Source organism: Myotis myotis, unplaced genomic scaffold (assembly GCF_014108235.1).
Source record: "Myotis myotis isolate mMyoMyo1 unplaced genomic scaffold, mMyoMyo1.p scaffold_m19_p_19, whole genome shotgun sequence".
NCBI lineage: Eukaryota > Metazoa > Chordata > Mammalia > Chiroptera > Vespertilionidae > Myotis > Myotis myotis.
Window position 1 is genome coordinate 14803472 of NW_023416323.1, and position 12650 is coordinate 14816121.

The 12650-nt window shown below is 48.3% G+C and overlaps 1 protein-coding gene across 13 annotated transcripts in view; it reads right to left on the reverse strand.

The window, feature by feature from the left end:
* LOC118674202 (BTG3 associated nuclear protein) overlaps nt 1–12650 on the reverse strand; it is a 147884-nt gene that overhangs the window by 26369 nt on the left and 108865 nt on the right. For 12 of the 13 annotated variants that reach the window (XM_036345657.1, XM_036345666.1, XM_036345665.1 and 9 more), the window contains 2 exons: nt 6211–6354; nt 2278–2907 (listed from right to left, as the gene is read on the reverse strand). In XM_036345657.1, coding sequence (XP_036201550.1) covers nt 2836–2907; nt 6211–6354 — 216 coding nt within the window. In that variant the 3' untranslated portion in view covers nt 2278–2835. Of the gene's footprint in view, nt 1–2277; nt 2908–6210; nt 6355–12650 lie in introns of those variants that run through there. The other variant, XM_036345664.1, reaches the window with a different exon arrangement.

The following is a 12650-nucleotide window of genomic DNA, read 5'->3' on the forward strand; positions in this document are numbered from 1 at the left end:
AAACAATTTAACTCCTTTCCAGGCCATCTCAACTTACATTGTAATGTTTTCCAATATTTTATTGTTTTGACAACTTCATTGTGAGACAGTTTGTACAGCGCACTTAGACATATCTGTGTGTTTACTGTTCTAGTTGTTCACCACCACTTCTTGCTCAGAATCTCCTCCTGGAATTCGTTCCTCTTCTTGAAGAAAATTCCTTACTACTTCCTTTCTTGAGGAATTATCTGCAAGTAACACCCTCACTTTTGTTAATTAATGGTTTTTTAAATGTCTTCCAATTCTTAGTAGCTTTGAGATATAATTTGTATACCAAAAATTCACCCTTCTTAGTGTGCAATTGAATGACTTTTAGTAAATTTATATAGTTGTGGCAACATTACCACTAATTCCCAAACATTTTCATCGCCTCAAAAATAAACCCTATATCCCCATTTCTCCCTCCCCCCAGCCTCTGGCAACCACTGACCAGCTTTCTGTCTATGCATTTGCCTATTCTGAACATTTCATATAATATGCAGACTATTATAACTGGCTTCTTTCACTCAGAATGATGTTTTTGAGGTTCATCCATGTTGTAGTGTCAGCTTTATTTCTGTTTATGGCTGAATAACATTCCATTGTGGTGATGGACCACATTTTATTTATCTATTCATCCTTTGATGGACACCTGATTCTCTCCAGGTTCTGGCCACTGTGAATAGTGCTGCTATGAATATTCACATACAAGTTTACATGTGGACATACGGTTTCAATTTTCCTGCATGTACACCTTAGAGTGGAACTGCTGGATCAAATGATGATCGTCACCGGCGTTCTTGAACAGTTTCACTACAGACCCAATTCTGTGTAGATAATATTTTTCTCTCAATGCTCATTGGTACTACCCTCTGCTTCGGACGTCCAGTGGTTGTTGAGAAGTTTGCTATGGTTCTTTCATTCCACTTTAGGTGGTCTCACCTTTCTCTCTGGCTGCTTTCAGAATTATTTTTGTCTTTAATGTTCTGTGTGTGTCCAGGCATAGATTTATTTTTATTTCTACTTGGAATCTATTCTGCTTCCTGAATCCTTTAAATGTTTTATTTCTACTGTTCTCTCCATTCCCTCCACCTGGGAGTCCAGATACGTGTTAAATTAGGCCTTCTCCTTCCAGCATTTTGACTGGTCTTTTTCTCATGTCCATCTCCTCTCTCAGGTGACTATCCATGGAAGTTGTGAGTCCTCATCTCACCATGCCCATCCCTGGAGGATGCATAGAGGCATGAAATGTAGACATGCTGTCCCCACCCCCACCTTCACCCCCCAGCATGCCCTGATGTAAACTACCCAGCCCAGGAACCCCCATGGGGTGGAGGGGGAAGAGGCATGACTATTTGGAATGGCAACTTTGAATGTTTCTCAGAAAAAGCATTGAGCATAGTCCAAATCAGTGAATACGATTTTGTTGTGAATTTCACAAACCCCACTAATGTAACTGCCAAAACCATGTGAGAGAAGCAGGCCCCACACGCTGATCACGAGTAGTGCAAACCACCTCTGTGCTTCGAACTGTTTTCTCTGCCTTTGTTTTTTATGTTGTTGTTTTTTGTTATGTGTACACTTTTAATGGGTTTAAACATTTAGTGAATCAACAATGTTAGGCATGATTATAATGAACTCCTTAGACATTTAAAATCTGCCTTTGGCCTTGATCGGTTTGGCTCAGTGGATAGAGCGTCAGCTTGCGGACTCAGGTCCCACGTTCGATTCCGGTCAAGGGCATTTACCTTGGTTGCGGGCACATCCCCACTGGGGGGTGTTCAGGAGGCAGCTGATCACTGTTTCTCTCTCATTGATGTTTCTGACTCTCTATCCCTCTCCCTTCCTCTCTGTAAAAAAATCAATAAAATATATATTTTTTAAAAATCTACCTTTGTTTTTTAACTTTAGATGATGAGGCAGGCTCCTCCGGACATGACTTGCTCTAAGAAGCCCTGGAGCTATAACTTTCTGGAACTGGCAATGGTTGTGTCATGCGACAGGCCGGGTTACCTGCAATACTGAAGCAGGCTCCCACTGTCTCAGGGACCCTGTGTCTGAGAGGGAGCACTCCGCTGGGCAGTGCTCTGTGTATGGGGGAGCTGATCTGACAGAATAAGCCACCCCCCTCCCTTTGCAAGAACCCCACAAGTACTGTCAGCACAGTGGAAAGGGCTCGTGGGTGATCCCTGAGCACCCACCAGGAGGGAGGCTGGCCTCGGCAAACCACCTCTTCAAAGGAAATAACATTAAAGCTGCTGTGGTCATAAATACATTTATTTCATTAAAAATGCTTAATTACAGTGCTGAGAGCATTTCCCCCTAGAAAAGTAGGTAAGCAATATTTCCATCAAAATGTTAGTTGTCTCTGCAAATACCTATTTTCATTTCACTGAACAGAGCACACAGCAAAAGGCTTCTGCTACTCCTTTTTTTTTTCCATTTTCTTTTTTGTTATAAACACCATAGCAAATTAAAAAAGCTGTTTAAACAGAGAAAAATATTGTAGTTCTTGATTTTCTGCGTGAACTTAACGCAATCCACACTGTGCTTCCCACTCTTTCTCTAGGTACCAACAGTGGGACTCAAACGAAGGGGTCTTTTGGAGGGTTGGCGGCTGTTGTCATCTGTTATTTACTGGGACACTTTCCCCTGTGGATGAGGCTCCAGATGCATTTTAACAGAACACGTGCAGTCACCTCCATTCAAAGCCATGGGGCCAGACGCGTGTAGAACTGGGTGGTTGGCTGGAGCCGGCGCTGAGAGCGGCAACGGCTCCACCTTGGGTCCTGTCATGGTCGGGCAGCCAGTCCTGCATCACTGGATCTGGATGGCTCCGTGCTCAAGCTGCATTTCGGGCTGCAGTGTGGGCTGCAGGGTCTCGGCCGTCTGCAAGAGGGGAGAGAGGAGGGCTTTTCTATAAAAGTACCCACCAACTCAAGTCCAGGACACTCACTGGTCACAAAATACCAATGGTTTTCATGCACAGAGCAAACACACAGCAGAGCTGGAAGGTCCGGGTCCTAAGTGCACCCCTGCTTTGAGTGATGACTCCCAAAACTTGAACTGCTTCGCAGCAGCTCTGATGAATCCAGGATGTGGCCCCTCCTTGCGGGACCGCCTGCTTGCTCAGGTCCTAAACGACCCTCCCACACAGCTGCAGAGATCCCTAAAGTCTGTGGTGCTGATTTCCTATTCCCACCCCATGCTTATCACTGGGGATACTCTTGAAGTGGTTAACACATCCTTAACCTAATATATTTGCCTAGAATTTCAGTTACCATTTTGCCTTTTCTTATAAAAACTGTTCCAATGTTCCAAAAAAGCATTTTAGGGGCAGCTAGCTTTCTCCCCTTAAAGACATAAGTTCTAAACAATGAGTTATAGATATTAAGATATTTTAATGCATATTTACAATGTTAAGATTCATTAAAGGGAAAAATATAATCTTGGAATAAGTCACCAGTCATCCACCTAAACCATGCAGAACTGGCTCCCAGATGGAGATTTGGGGATTTTTAGGGTCCTCTAAGCTGTCTGTCAAAGGCAATGTCACAAAGACTAGACCCTCAAGGGTAGTCCCAGCTTCCCTGGCAGGAAATTCAGCTGGAGAGGCCTGGCATGGCAACTGAAAAGAGACAAAGAAAGCCACAGAGACTGGAAGGCGGAAGTCCCTGGGCATGGGGGCTAGTGCTACAACCCCTACTGCAATTCAAGGCTGAGATTTTGAAATACTATACAAATGGCATTTAACAGTGTTTCCTTGAAGCAGAGGCCTTCCAGTCTCAGACAAAGGACTCAGCACAGGCATTGCCCGTGCTGCCTAAGAGCCCACAGAATGGCTGGGCAGGAGCAACAAAAAAGGGACCAGCTGACACAGATGAGGTGGGGGCTTCCCCACACATTTCTGGATGAGGGAAAGTGGATTAGACAGTGCTGGTGTCTGCAGACAGGAGAGAAGCTACAGGCTGGGGCAGTATGCATGCACCTCATTCTCTGCTCTTCTATCTGTCCTAATTGAATGGATCTTGAGACCTGCCAGGTGTGAATCGAGACAAAAAAATAATGCAGGAAGCCAAGGTGGCAAGGTGCTAAAATGGACACAGTTTTCCTCAACTCTGAAATCTGTAATGACGACAAACCTACAACATGGAAGATGACCACCACAGAGCCCCCCAGGCCTGAAGAACACACGCCGTGCCAACCTCTGTGCCGCCCAGCAGCAGGAGTGAACTGCTTTTACACACGGCCCTTTCACAACAGCGTGGGTATCAGACACCATCACCCGGCATGAGACGAGGTGGGTACACATGGACAGGTTTGTTCTTAAATCACAACAGAAAACTGGTCGGGGAGAATTCCTCTCCCCACACGCACACACCCTTCGCCGGCTCCAGGCCATGCCTCATCCCTCTCCACAATGGAAGGGCCTCTATGGTCACTGCTCTGAGGAAGCCCAATACCACTCAGGGTGGGAAGTGCCTGGGCTGTGGGAGCGGCTGGAGGGGTCTGGTGCGGGGTGAGGCGCACACCTTCTTTAGGACACACCTTCCCAAACTCTGGGCCAACTGGGGCCTCATTGTGAGTCAGGAGAATAAGAATTTAAGTCCTCAGAGGACTGCTGAGTTCACTGAGCTGGCACCTGGTCAGCAGGGTCACCATGGGCAACCTACTTGGTTCCATTCCTCAGCAATCACCTCACGAGGCTGCAAGAAAACCAAATGAGAACTTCCTTTCCTCCCAGGGCAATGGAGAGCACACGACGCCTAGCACAGTGCAGAGCAGAGTGCAGGAGGGAAGAGGGACCGCCTGGAAATGCGGGGCTTTAATTCTAAATGTCAAAGGCTGACGGCATCGACACAAGAGGCTCAGCAAAAAGGAGAGGAGCAGACCCAGAGAGGACAGCAGACCATGCAGAAGGCGGGGCAGGAGCCAATACCTAGCAGGCTGGAACAGAACATCCACAGGGTCCTGTGGGCAGGGAGCTCTGAGGCCTCCTCAGGCCAAGGCTGCCCAGACACATGCCCCCTGCCTTCCCTTGGCCAAGCACCTACATCACAATGGCATTTGTCTTATCTCAGCAGTAAAGTTAGCGATTTAACCCCACAGCCTGTGAGGTCTGAGAATGCAGGCCACCGGCTTTTCTGTGCCCTTCACAGCAGCCTTGGCCTTGTTCCCACGACTCACTGCCCTCTCAGAACCAATCCTATGATCACTCTCAAGAAATAGGAATATGCATTGACTTTAGAACTGGTTGTTCTAAACACAACCAACCAACCACACAGAACCACTCACACTGTCCCCTAAAGGGGATCAGGCTGTCAGGCTTATGCGAGCTGTCCCCACTAGATTAGGGGGTGAGAGGCAGGCCTGGGTCCCCTGCAACCAGGGTGGCTCTAGAGAAGCCACAATGCTTGCTCCACTGAGCACACTCACCGAGGGGCAGCTCCAAGAACACTTCAAATATCTAAAGAAGCGACTCACTCATCTGACATTTCAGAAAGTGTCCAAACGGAGCATGAAAGCCGGTTTCCAGTGCTCCCAGGAAGCATGGATAAGGGCAGCTTAAGCGGAGATCCAGCAAAGCCAGGTGCTGAGAGGCTTCCGTGGAAGCTCGTTGGTGCTCAAGCAGACATGCTGAACAAGCACATAGCAAACACAGGTGGGCCTTACAAATGCAGAGTTCCCGCCAAGGCCATCAGACTGCTATGCTAGAAGTATGGTGTGGGAAGCTAGAAACCTGGCCAAATGGTGCTCCCAGGACCAACTGCAGGCACCACAGCTAGCCGGGCCATCCTACATCTCCACCCTAAAGCAGCGGGCTGCTCAGAGGCAAGTGGCCCAAAAACCTGCCCCTGGGAAAAAGGTGAAGGCTGAGGGCTGCGCCAGCAGGAGTGCCAACCACTGGGCCCTGGGCCCTGGGGCGGGTGCCGCCCACACAGAGGAGCAGTGAGGTCTCAGGTCAATGGGAACCCCTCACTTTCGAAGGAGAATTGACCAGAATTTATTTTTTACTTCTGAGTTTACAGACAAACATTTGCACAAGACAAAATAGCTCAAGAATCAGTTTAAGACTGGCACCTGGGTTGAGATCTAACTTCTCACCTTCCTCCCGGAAGAATGTCAGAAGTAGAAATAACCAAGCTGTGTTCATACCTATAGAAGACCCAGGACTTGTCCACAGAGACCCACCTGAGCTGCCGTAGTGTGGTCAGTCACTGGCGCCAGCTGGACGTACTGGACCTGGATGTCACTGCCCTGGAGAGGTGACCCATCCATGCCGGTGGCAGTGGGGTCTGAGGAGGCCACGGCTATCAGCTGGGCCCCCTGAAGCACCTGGAGGGACAAAGCAGACACCGTCAGCACCATCACAGGTACAAGGGCAGAGTGAAAGCCACGCATGCAGACTCCACGTGACAGCATGGACCAAGGAAGACGACCCAGCACTGCACTCCACACTGCGGGGTCTGCCTGCCCGCAAATCATCTGGAGTAACATATGTGTGTGTAGAGAGCATGCGTGAATGTATGTGTGTGTGATCAGATTGTTCCACATCTGCAAGGGACCTCCCTCAAACATCCACATTTCAGAAAGATGGCTTTTTAAGCCTTAGAAGAAAAAAGCAACCAGCTCGGGTTTCTGAAGAGTGTGGGACGTGGCCAAAGGCATGCCTGAGAGCGCTGGGATGGAGAGAAAGTGGGACATGGAGCAGGAGATAAAGCACGTGAATACCTTGGGAAATCACTGTTGTTCTAGGTTCATGTGGGGAGACATGGAGGGCAGCCAGGAGGGACAGGAAAGGCAGCAGGTTCTCCTGGAGCATTTGCAAGTCAGGGGAGATGAAGAAGTGCCCCCCCCTCCCCCCACCCCAAGAGTTGACCATCGAGTTTAAGAAATAGCAGAAACACGGGTGTGAGTTACAACACCCAATGCTCCAGATGGAGCCAAGAAGACCTCTGTGTGAGGAGCAGCGGCTGGGAGAGAAGACACTGATGAAGGATAGTGGTAGAACTCCCAGGGGAGGGGGTGTGGGGGGAGGGGGAGAACAAGTTCCAGAGACAAATCACCAAGGCACGTGCCCCCATGACAACCAGGGACAGCACCTGGACTGTGCCTGGAGGTGGGGGCCAGGTGAGGGCCCAGAGACAGGGTCTGGGTAACCCTACCACTCATGAGCACCCCCACATCCAGGCCCACCTCCAGCCCAGCCCACCTGGTGCTCTAGCAGCCGGAAGATAAGCTGGTGCCTTGACCTCCCGAAGGCCAGGATGGGGAGGTGGTAAAGGAGGTCTCTGAGGCTTTATATTCATGACAGTGAAATGCCAGAGCTGTGAGGGTTTTTACTTGGGCGGTGCACCCCACCCCTCCTTCAAATTATATGCCTATGGCACCACCTTCCAGGGTCACTTGTGGGCCATCCATAGTGGGGCAACAATGACCACAATTCCCGGTCACCCACTACCTCCTGCAACAGCATAAGAGCTAAGGAAGAAGGTGTGGACCCGCAGAGAAAAGAGGGATTGCCCACTCTGGGAAAGGTGGGCTCGGAGTCCTTATGAAAATAGAGTCTGTGGTTTTAAAATATCATTCTAGTTTTTGATAAACAAGAGTTCTATTTCTTTAACAAGGAACTCATAAAGGAAAAAGAGGTAAACTCCATTTTTAGAATAAAAGATGACAGAAGGTTGTTAACTACTTTTCGTTTCTTCAGAAACCACAGTTTCACATTCTAACACCAGCCGGCTATGTTGGGAGGATACTGCCCCCAAGATGCACACCTCCTTCTCCCCGGACCCGCAGGTGTGTGCCCTGATACTCGCAGAGGCACTCTACAGACGGATTGAGCTGGTCATTTCAAGATGGGGAGAATGCCCTTGAGTATCAGGTGGGCCCAATGTCACACGGGTGTCTTGAAAGCAGAGACTTTCCCAGCTGCAGAGAGGCAGAGGGATGCCACATGCGAAGAGTCACTGGCCATGGTTGGCTAGGAAGATGAGGAAGGGGCCACGAGCCAAGGACTGCGGAGCCCTCTGGAAGCTGGAAAAGAAGCCTCCAGAGGAACCAGCCCCGCGACACCTGGCTTTAGCCCAAGGAGACCACGTTGGGCTTCTGCCTTCCAGTCTACACAGCAGCCACAGGATATTCACAACTGCACTCGCCATTTCCGAAACTGCCTTCTTTGAGCACAGGAACTTGCTTCTGGATCCCCAGAGGGCTGAGCTGACAACAATGGCTCTTACTTAAAATACTACTCATTTCCATTATAAGCTGTTTGCACTAATGAGTTTCTGAAAGGTTAAAAAATAAAATTGGAGAAAACTGAAGTCTCCTCTAAGAATTCACATTTTCTTTTCCCCAGCACTTACTCTCCTTCAGATCTTTCATGATCAGAAAACAGGGCACGGTTCTGTCCAGTTCCACAGCTTTCCTTCCCCATCACCAGGGAGGCTGCCACCCTTCCCCCTCCCCCGCCATGATCCACAGAGTTAAGCAGTCAAAGGCAGCAGTTGGTGTGGCCGCAGCTGGCGAGGCCACAGTTCACCTGAGGAGCCAGCTCTGCCTGGGAGCAGTCAGGAGACAGCAGAGCTTGGGGATATCCCCTCAGCACACGCCCAGCCCTCGGTTCTCAAAGCTGAGAATCCAAGTCCCCTCTGCATGGCCCAGAGGGCCTCCGCTGGGCATTAGTCTCCTTGTGGCTTAGGAAAGCATCATTGTTTTTTAAGAAAGAGCAGCAAGATCTAGGCGGGCTCCCTAGGTCCCTCCAGCAAGCATCCCTATATGCTCTTTACTCCACAAACTCCCAACACGAACAGGTCAAAGGACTCTAATCAAGAAACACTATCTGGGACTTGAAGAAAGGTAGACACAAAGCTGTGTTTAGTCATGGAAGTGTTTTAGGAGCCTCTGTTCCTCAGAGGGTTCGGCAGTGGCTAGCTTGTGTTTCATCCCTTTGCCTCTTTTTGGAGGGGGACCACCAGTTCCTTCTCTCCACACGTTGCTTTCACCCTGGTCTGTGAGTCTGAAGTTAATGACTGAACCACGCTGCTTCAGCTTTCCTCGTTCCCTATCTTCACAACATTTCTCAAATTGTCAATTCTTTGTGCTACTTAATGTATAGCTACGTTCTTAGGAATCTGGAGATTCAAAACCTCTAGCTCAGCAGAGGAGCCCTGCAGAAACACTGACTAGACAATGTGTCATTAGTTGACCCCGTGTCCCACAAGACCTTATTTCAAGTCTAAGACAACACAGCTGCGAGTGGGAGACCTGCTGGTTTGGAGCCTGGCACAGTGCTTGTGGCATCTGCACCTACATCTCTTAGTGAGCAGACTCACTCCTGACTTACAGGCATCTGTGAATTTTTTATGAAGTAGTCCCATGCAGAACTGTCCATGCTATGTTCTTGCTTACCAGCCCTCATGTCCCCCCAGTGTGGCACCTCATGTCTAATTGGCACAATCAAGTGTGGTTTATTCCCAGTGGCAAAGCTGAGGAAAAAGTAATGTGGGCAACAACATCCCACCAAGTGGAGGGTTGTGTTTCAGGTCAGAGGCTGTGCCAGGCAATAATGCTGCTCCACAACAGCTCAGAAAATCAAAATGGGGAAAAGATGAAAGGTAAGAGACCTGGTAGGAAATCCTCAAAACCACACAGCCACCTGCCCTTTTGGTGGGTGAAAGTGAGAGAGGGTACAGACTGCGACGCCATGGCTGCCCTAACTCAGCACTGATTTCTAGATCCTGGACTGAACTTTAAAAATCTAAGCAATGTTTTCAAATACTAAGCTAAAATGTTAGGTATTTTAATGTAGTTACAGTTTATAATTGATGTATATTTTAAAGATCCCTTAACAAGTGAATTTAAGGTCAAATCATATAACAATTTTTAAAGGAAACTTATGAAATCATGGAACTTATTTCTGAGAAGGTTCTGCCTGTACTCTGGTTTTGGCAATGAGCCACAACCCTCTACAAACAGAAGGCATTTTACAGTATCCTAAGATAGATTTTCCCCTGTCAGCACTGCCAATAAAGGGACTTCTCACATGATCTACACAGCTGATTAAATCTTAAGAATTATGTCAGAAATCTCAGAATCTAAGTGTGCAGAATTATAATAGTGAAGATAGGCACATTACCAGCCTGGCTGGTAAATGAAAATAAAAATAGGAAAATGTTCTCCATTGGGAATTCATTCAAAATGCTATGCCTTTTAAACAATTCCACATTGGTTTGGTTTTGCTCAGTGATCAGAAATGAGTTAAACATTTAACGTGCAAACTACTGGAGGAAAAGACCTTCAGCCACTTAGTTATCATTCTTCCCCTGCTCGTACTCCAGACCCTGCAGAGAAACTTGCCCAGGGGACTTCCACCACGTTGGGCCTCAGCGGAAGCCCTGCTGCTCAGCTCCAACACCTTGACTCCAGCATTGGGAGAGGGTGGGTGGCCCAGCACCTAAGCCTGCCTCCTGCTCCTCTCACCACAGCCCCATCAGCGGCACAAAGCTGGCCTGGATGAATTCCCACTCATTTCCCAAAAATGAGCTTTCAGCTCTTTCTTCATTCTTCCTGCTCATTTTCTGTTCGGTACCTTTTCCAAACAGGCTCTGGAATGTAGAAAGATCTAACTGGAATGCCGTGAGCTTCCAGGCCAATAGCCAGAGGCAGCACCTCCCGGCTGCCAGCCACTGTAAGCCTGCGGCTGCACTTACTATGGGGCTCCCCGAAGGGCAGCACATCGTCCATGAGGCACTCATGGGTGGGGTGCAGGCATGAGCCATACCCCAGCTTCATTTAGAGGGTTCCTCTACATTTCTGAAGCACAGCCAATTATTTTCCAAAAGAAAATAGCCCAGGGCACAGATATAAAGCAGCCTACTAAGGGGATCCTGGACCTAAGAGCACTGTTTTGTGGAGCACACACATCTGGTTTTCCTCTCTATATTGCCAATTCTGAAACTATTTAATATCCAAATGAGATAATGCAAAACTGGTGCAGAACCAAAAATAAATGCAAGAAGCCCAAGGACTTTTCAGTAATATTCAGATATAGAATTCCCAATCCAATCAAGAATCCACCCAGATTAAAAAAGAAAAGAAAGCCTAACACTCCTCCCTACCCCCAAAGAAACCAACAAAAAACCCTTAATGCAAGATCTGCTTGTAACAGTTTAATTAAGTTTATAGCCAGGAACAAGACCACTAATCCTAAGGCCCCCTAGAAACAAATCCCTTACTTGTTTTGTGTTTATGTTTAAACTAGAGACCCGGTGGACGAAATTCGTGCGGTGGGGGTGGGGGGGTTCCCTCAGCTCAGCCTGTACCCTCTCGCAACCCGGGACCCCTTGGGTGATGTCCAACCTCTTGCAATCCGGGACCGCTGGCTCCTAACCACTGGCCTACCTGCCTGCCTGATCGCCCGTAACCACTCGGTCTGCCTGCCTGATCACCCCTAAACCCTCTGCCTGCCTGCCTGATCACCCCTAACCACTCGCCTGCCTGCCTGATTGCCCCTAACCACTCGCCTGCCTGCCTGATTGCCCCTAACCACTCACCTGCCTGCCTGCCTGATGATCACCCCTAACCACCTCTGCCTCAGCCCCCGTGGCTTCATCAGGAAGGATGTCCAGAAGGTCGTTCGGCTGTCCGATCTAACTAGCATATTATGCTTTTATTATTATAGATTGAACTTGCTGCCCTGGCCAGTATGGCTCAGTTGGTTGGGCATCATCCTGTGCACCAAAAAGGTTGCTGGTTTGATTCCGGATCAGGGCACATGTCCAGGTTGCAGGCTCGATCTGCAGAAGGGGGTGTGCAGGAGGCAGCCGATCAATGTTTCCCTCTCACATCCATCTTTCCCCCCAACTTCCTTTCTCACTAAAAATCAATTTTATAAAATATCTTTAAATTGAACTTATAAAGGTAATGCAATCAACTAACCAGGCTGACTTTCTCAGATCTGGATATTAATTCAAGGAGTAGCTTCCTTGTCATAGAAAAGTGAGGAGCTAAGAGAAAGATGCCTGTCCCAGGGACGCACCCAAACCAACTGGCCAGGAGATCTACCAGCCTGAAATCCTTTTTTGTACATTTGTACAGCAAATGCCAAAAACAAATGACCATTCTTAAGCCTTTAAACTCTCTAACGGACCAGCAGCATATTTCCCTAGACTCCATTTTGAGTGCTTTCATAAACCACATCGCCATTAGTAGTTGGTCCAAAAGGAGCTCAAACGGCAAGGCTCCTCTGGGATCGGTCCTCAACAAGACCCAGCACAGAGACTTCTCACAGCCCTCAGGTTCAAGCCAACATTTCAGAAAAGCATTCTATGGCCAGCAAGGCTACAGTTGCAAAGCTAACAGGCTAATAGCCATAAGCCAGATTTACAGCCTGGAGCCGAGGGAAGATGCCCCAGGGAACCCAGGTCTAGATTATGTGCACACAAAGATGCTGTGTGGCAAGCAGTAATAAAAAGCAGGTTCTGCCATATGCTCTGTGGCTTGTGTGTTCCAGCATGGGAGCAAGAATCTCAAACACAATCTAAGAGAAAGCAAAACAAAACTTAAAAAATAGAATAAAGCAGAAACGGAAGCCTGGAGATACTTGGTATTCATCCCCGTTTCAGATAGCT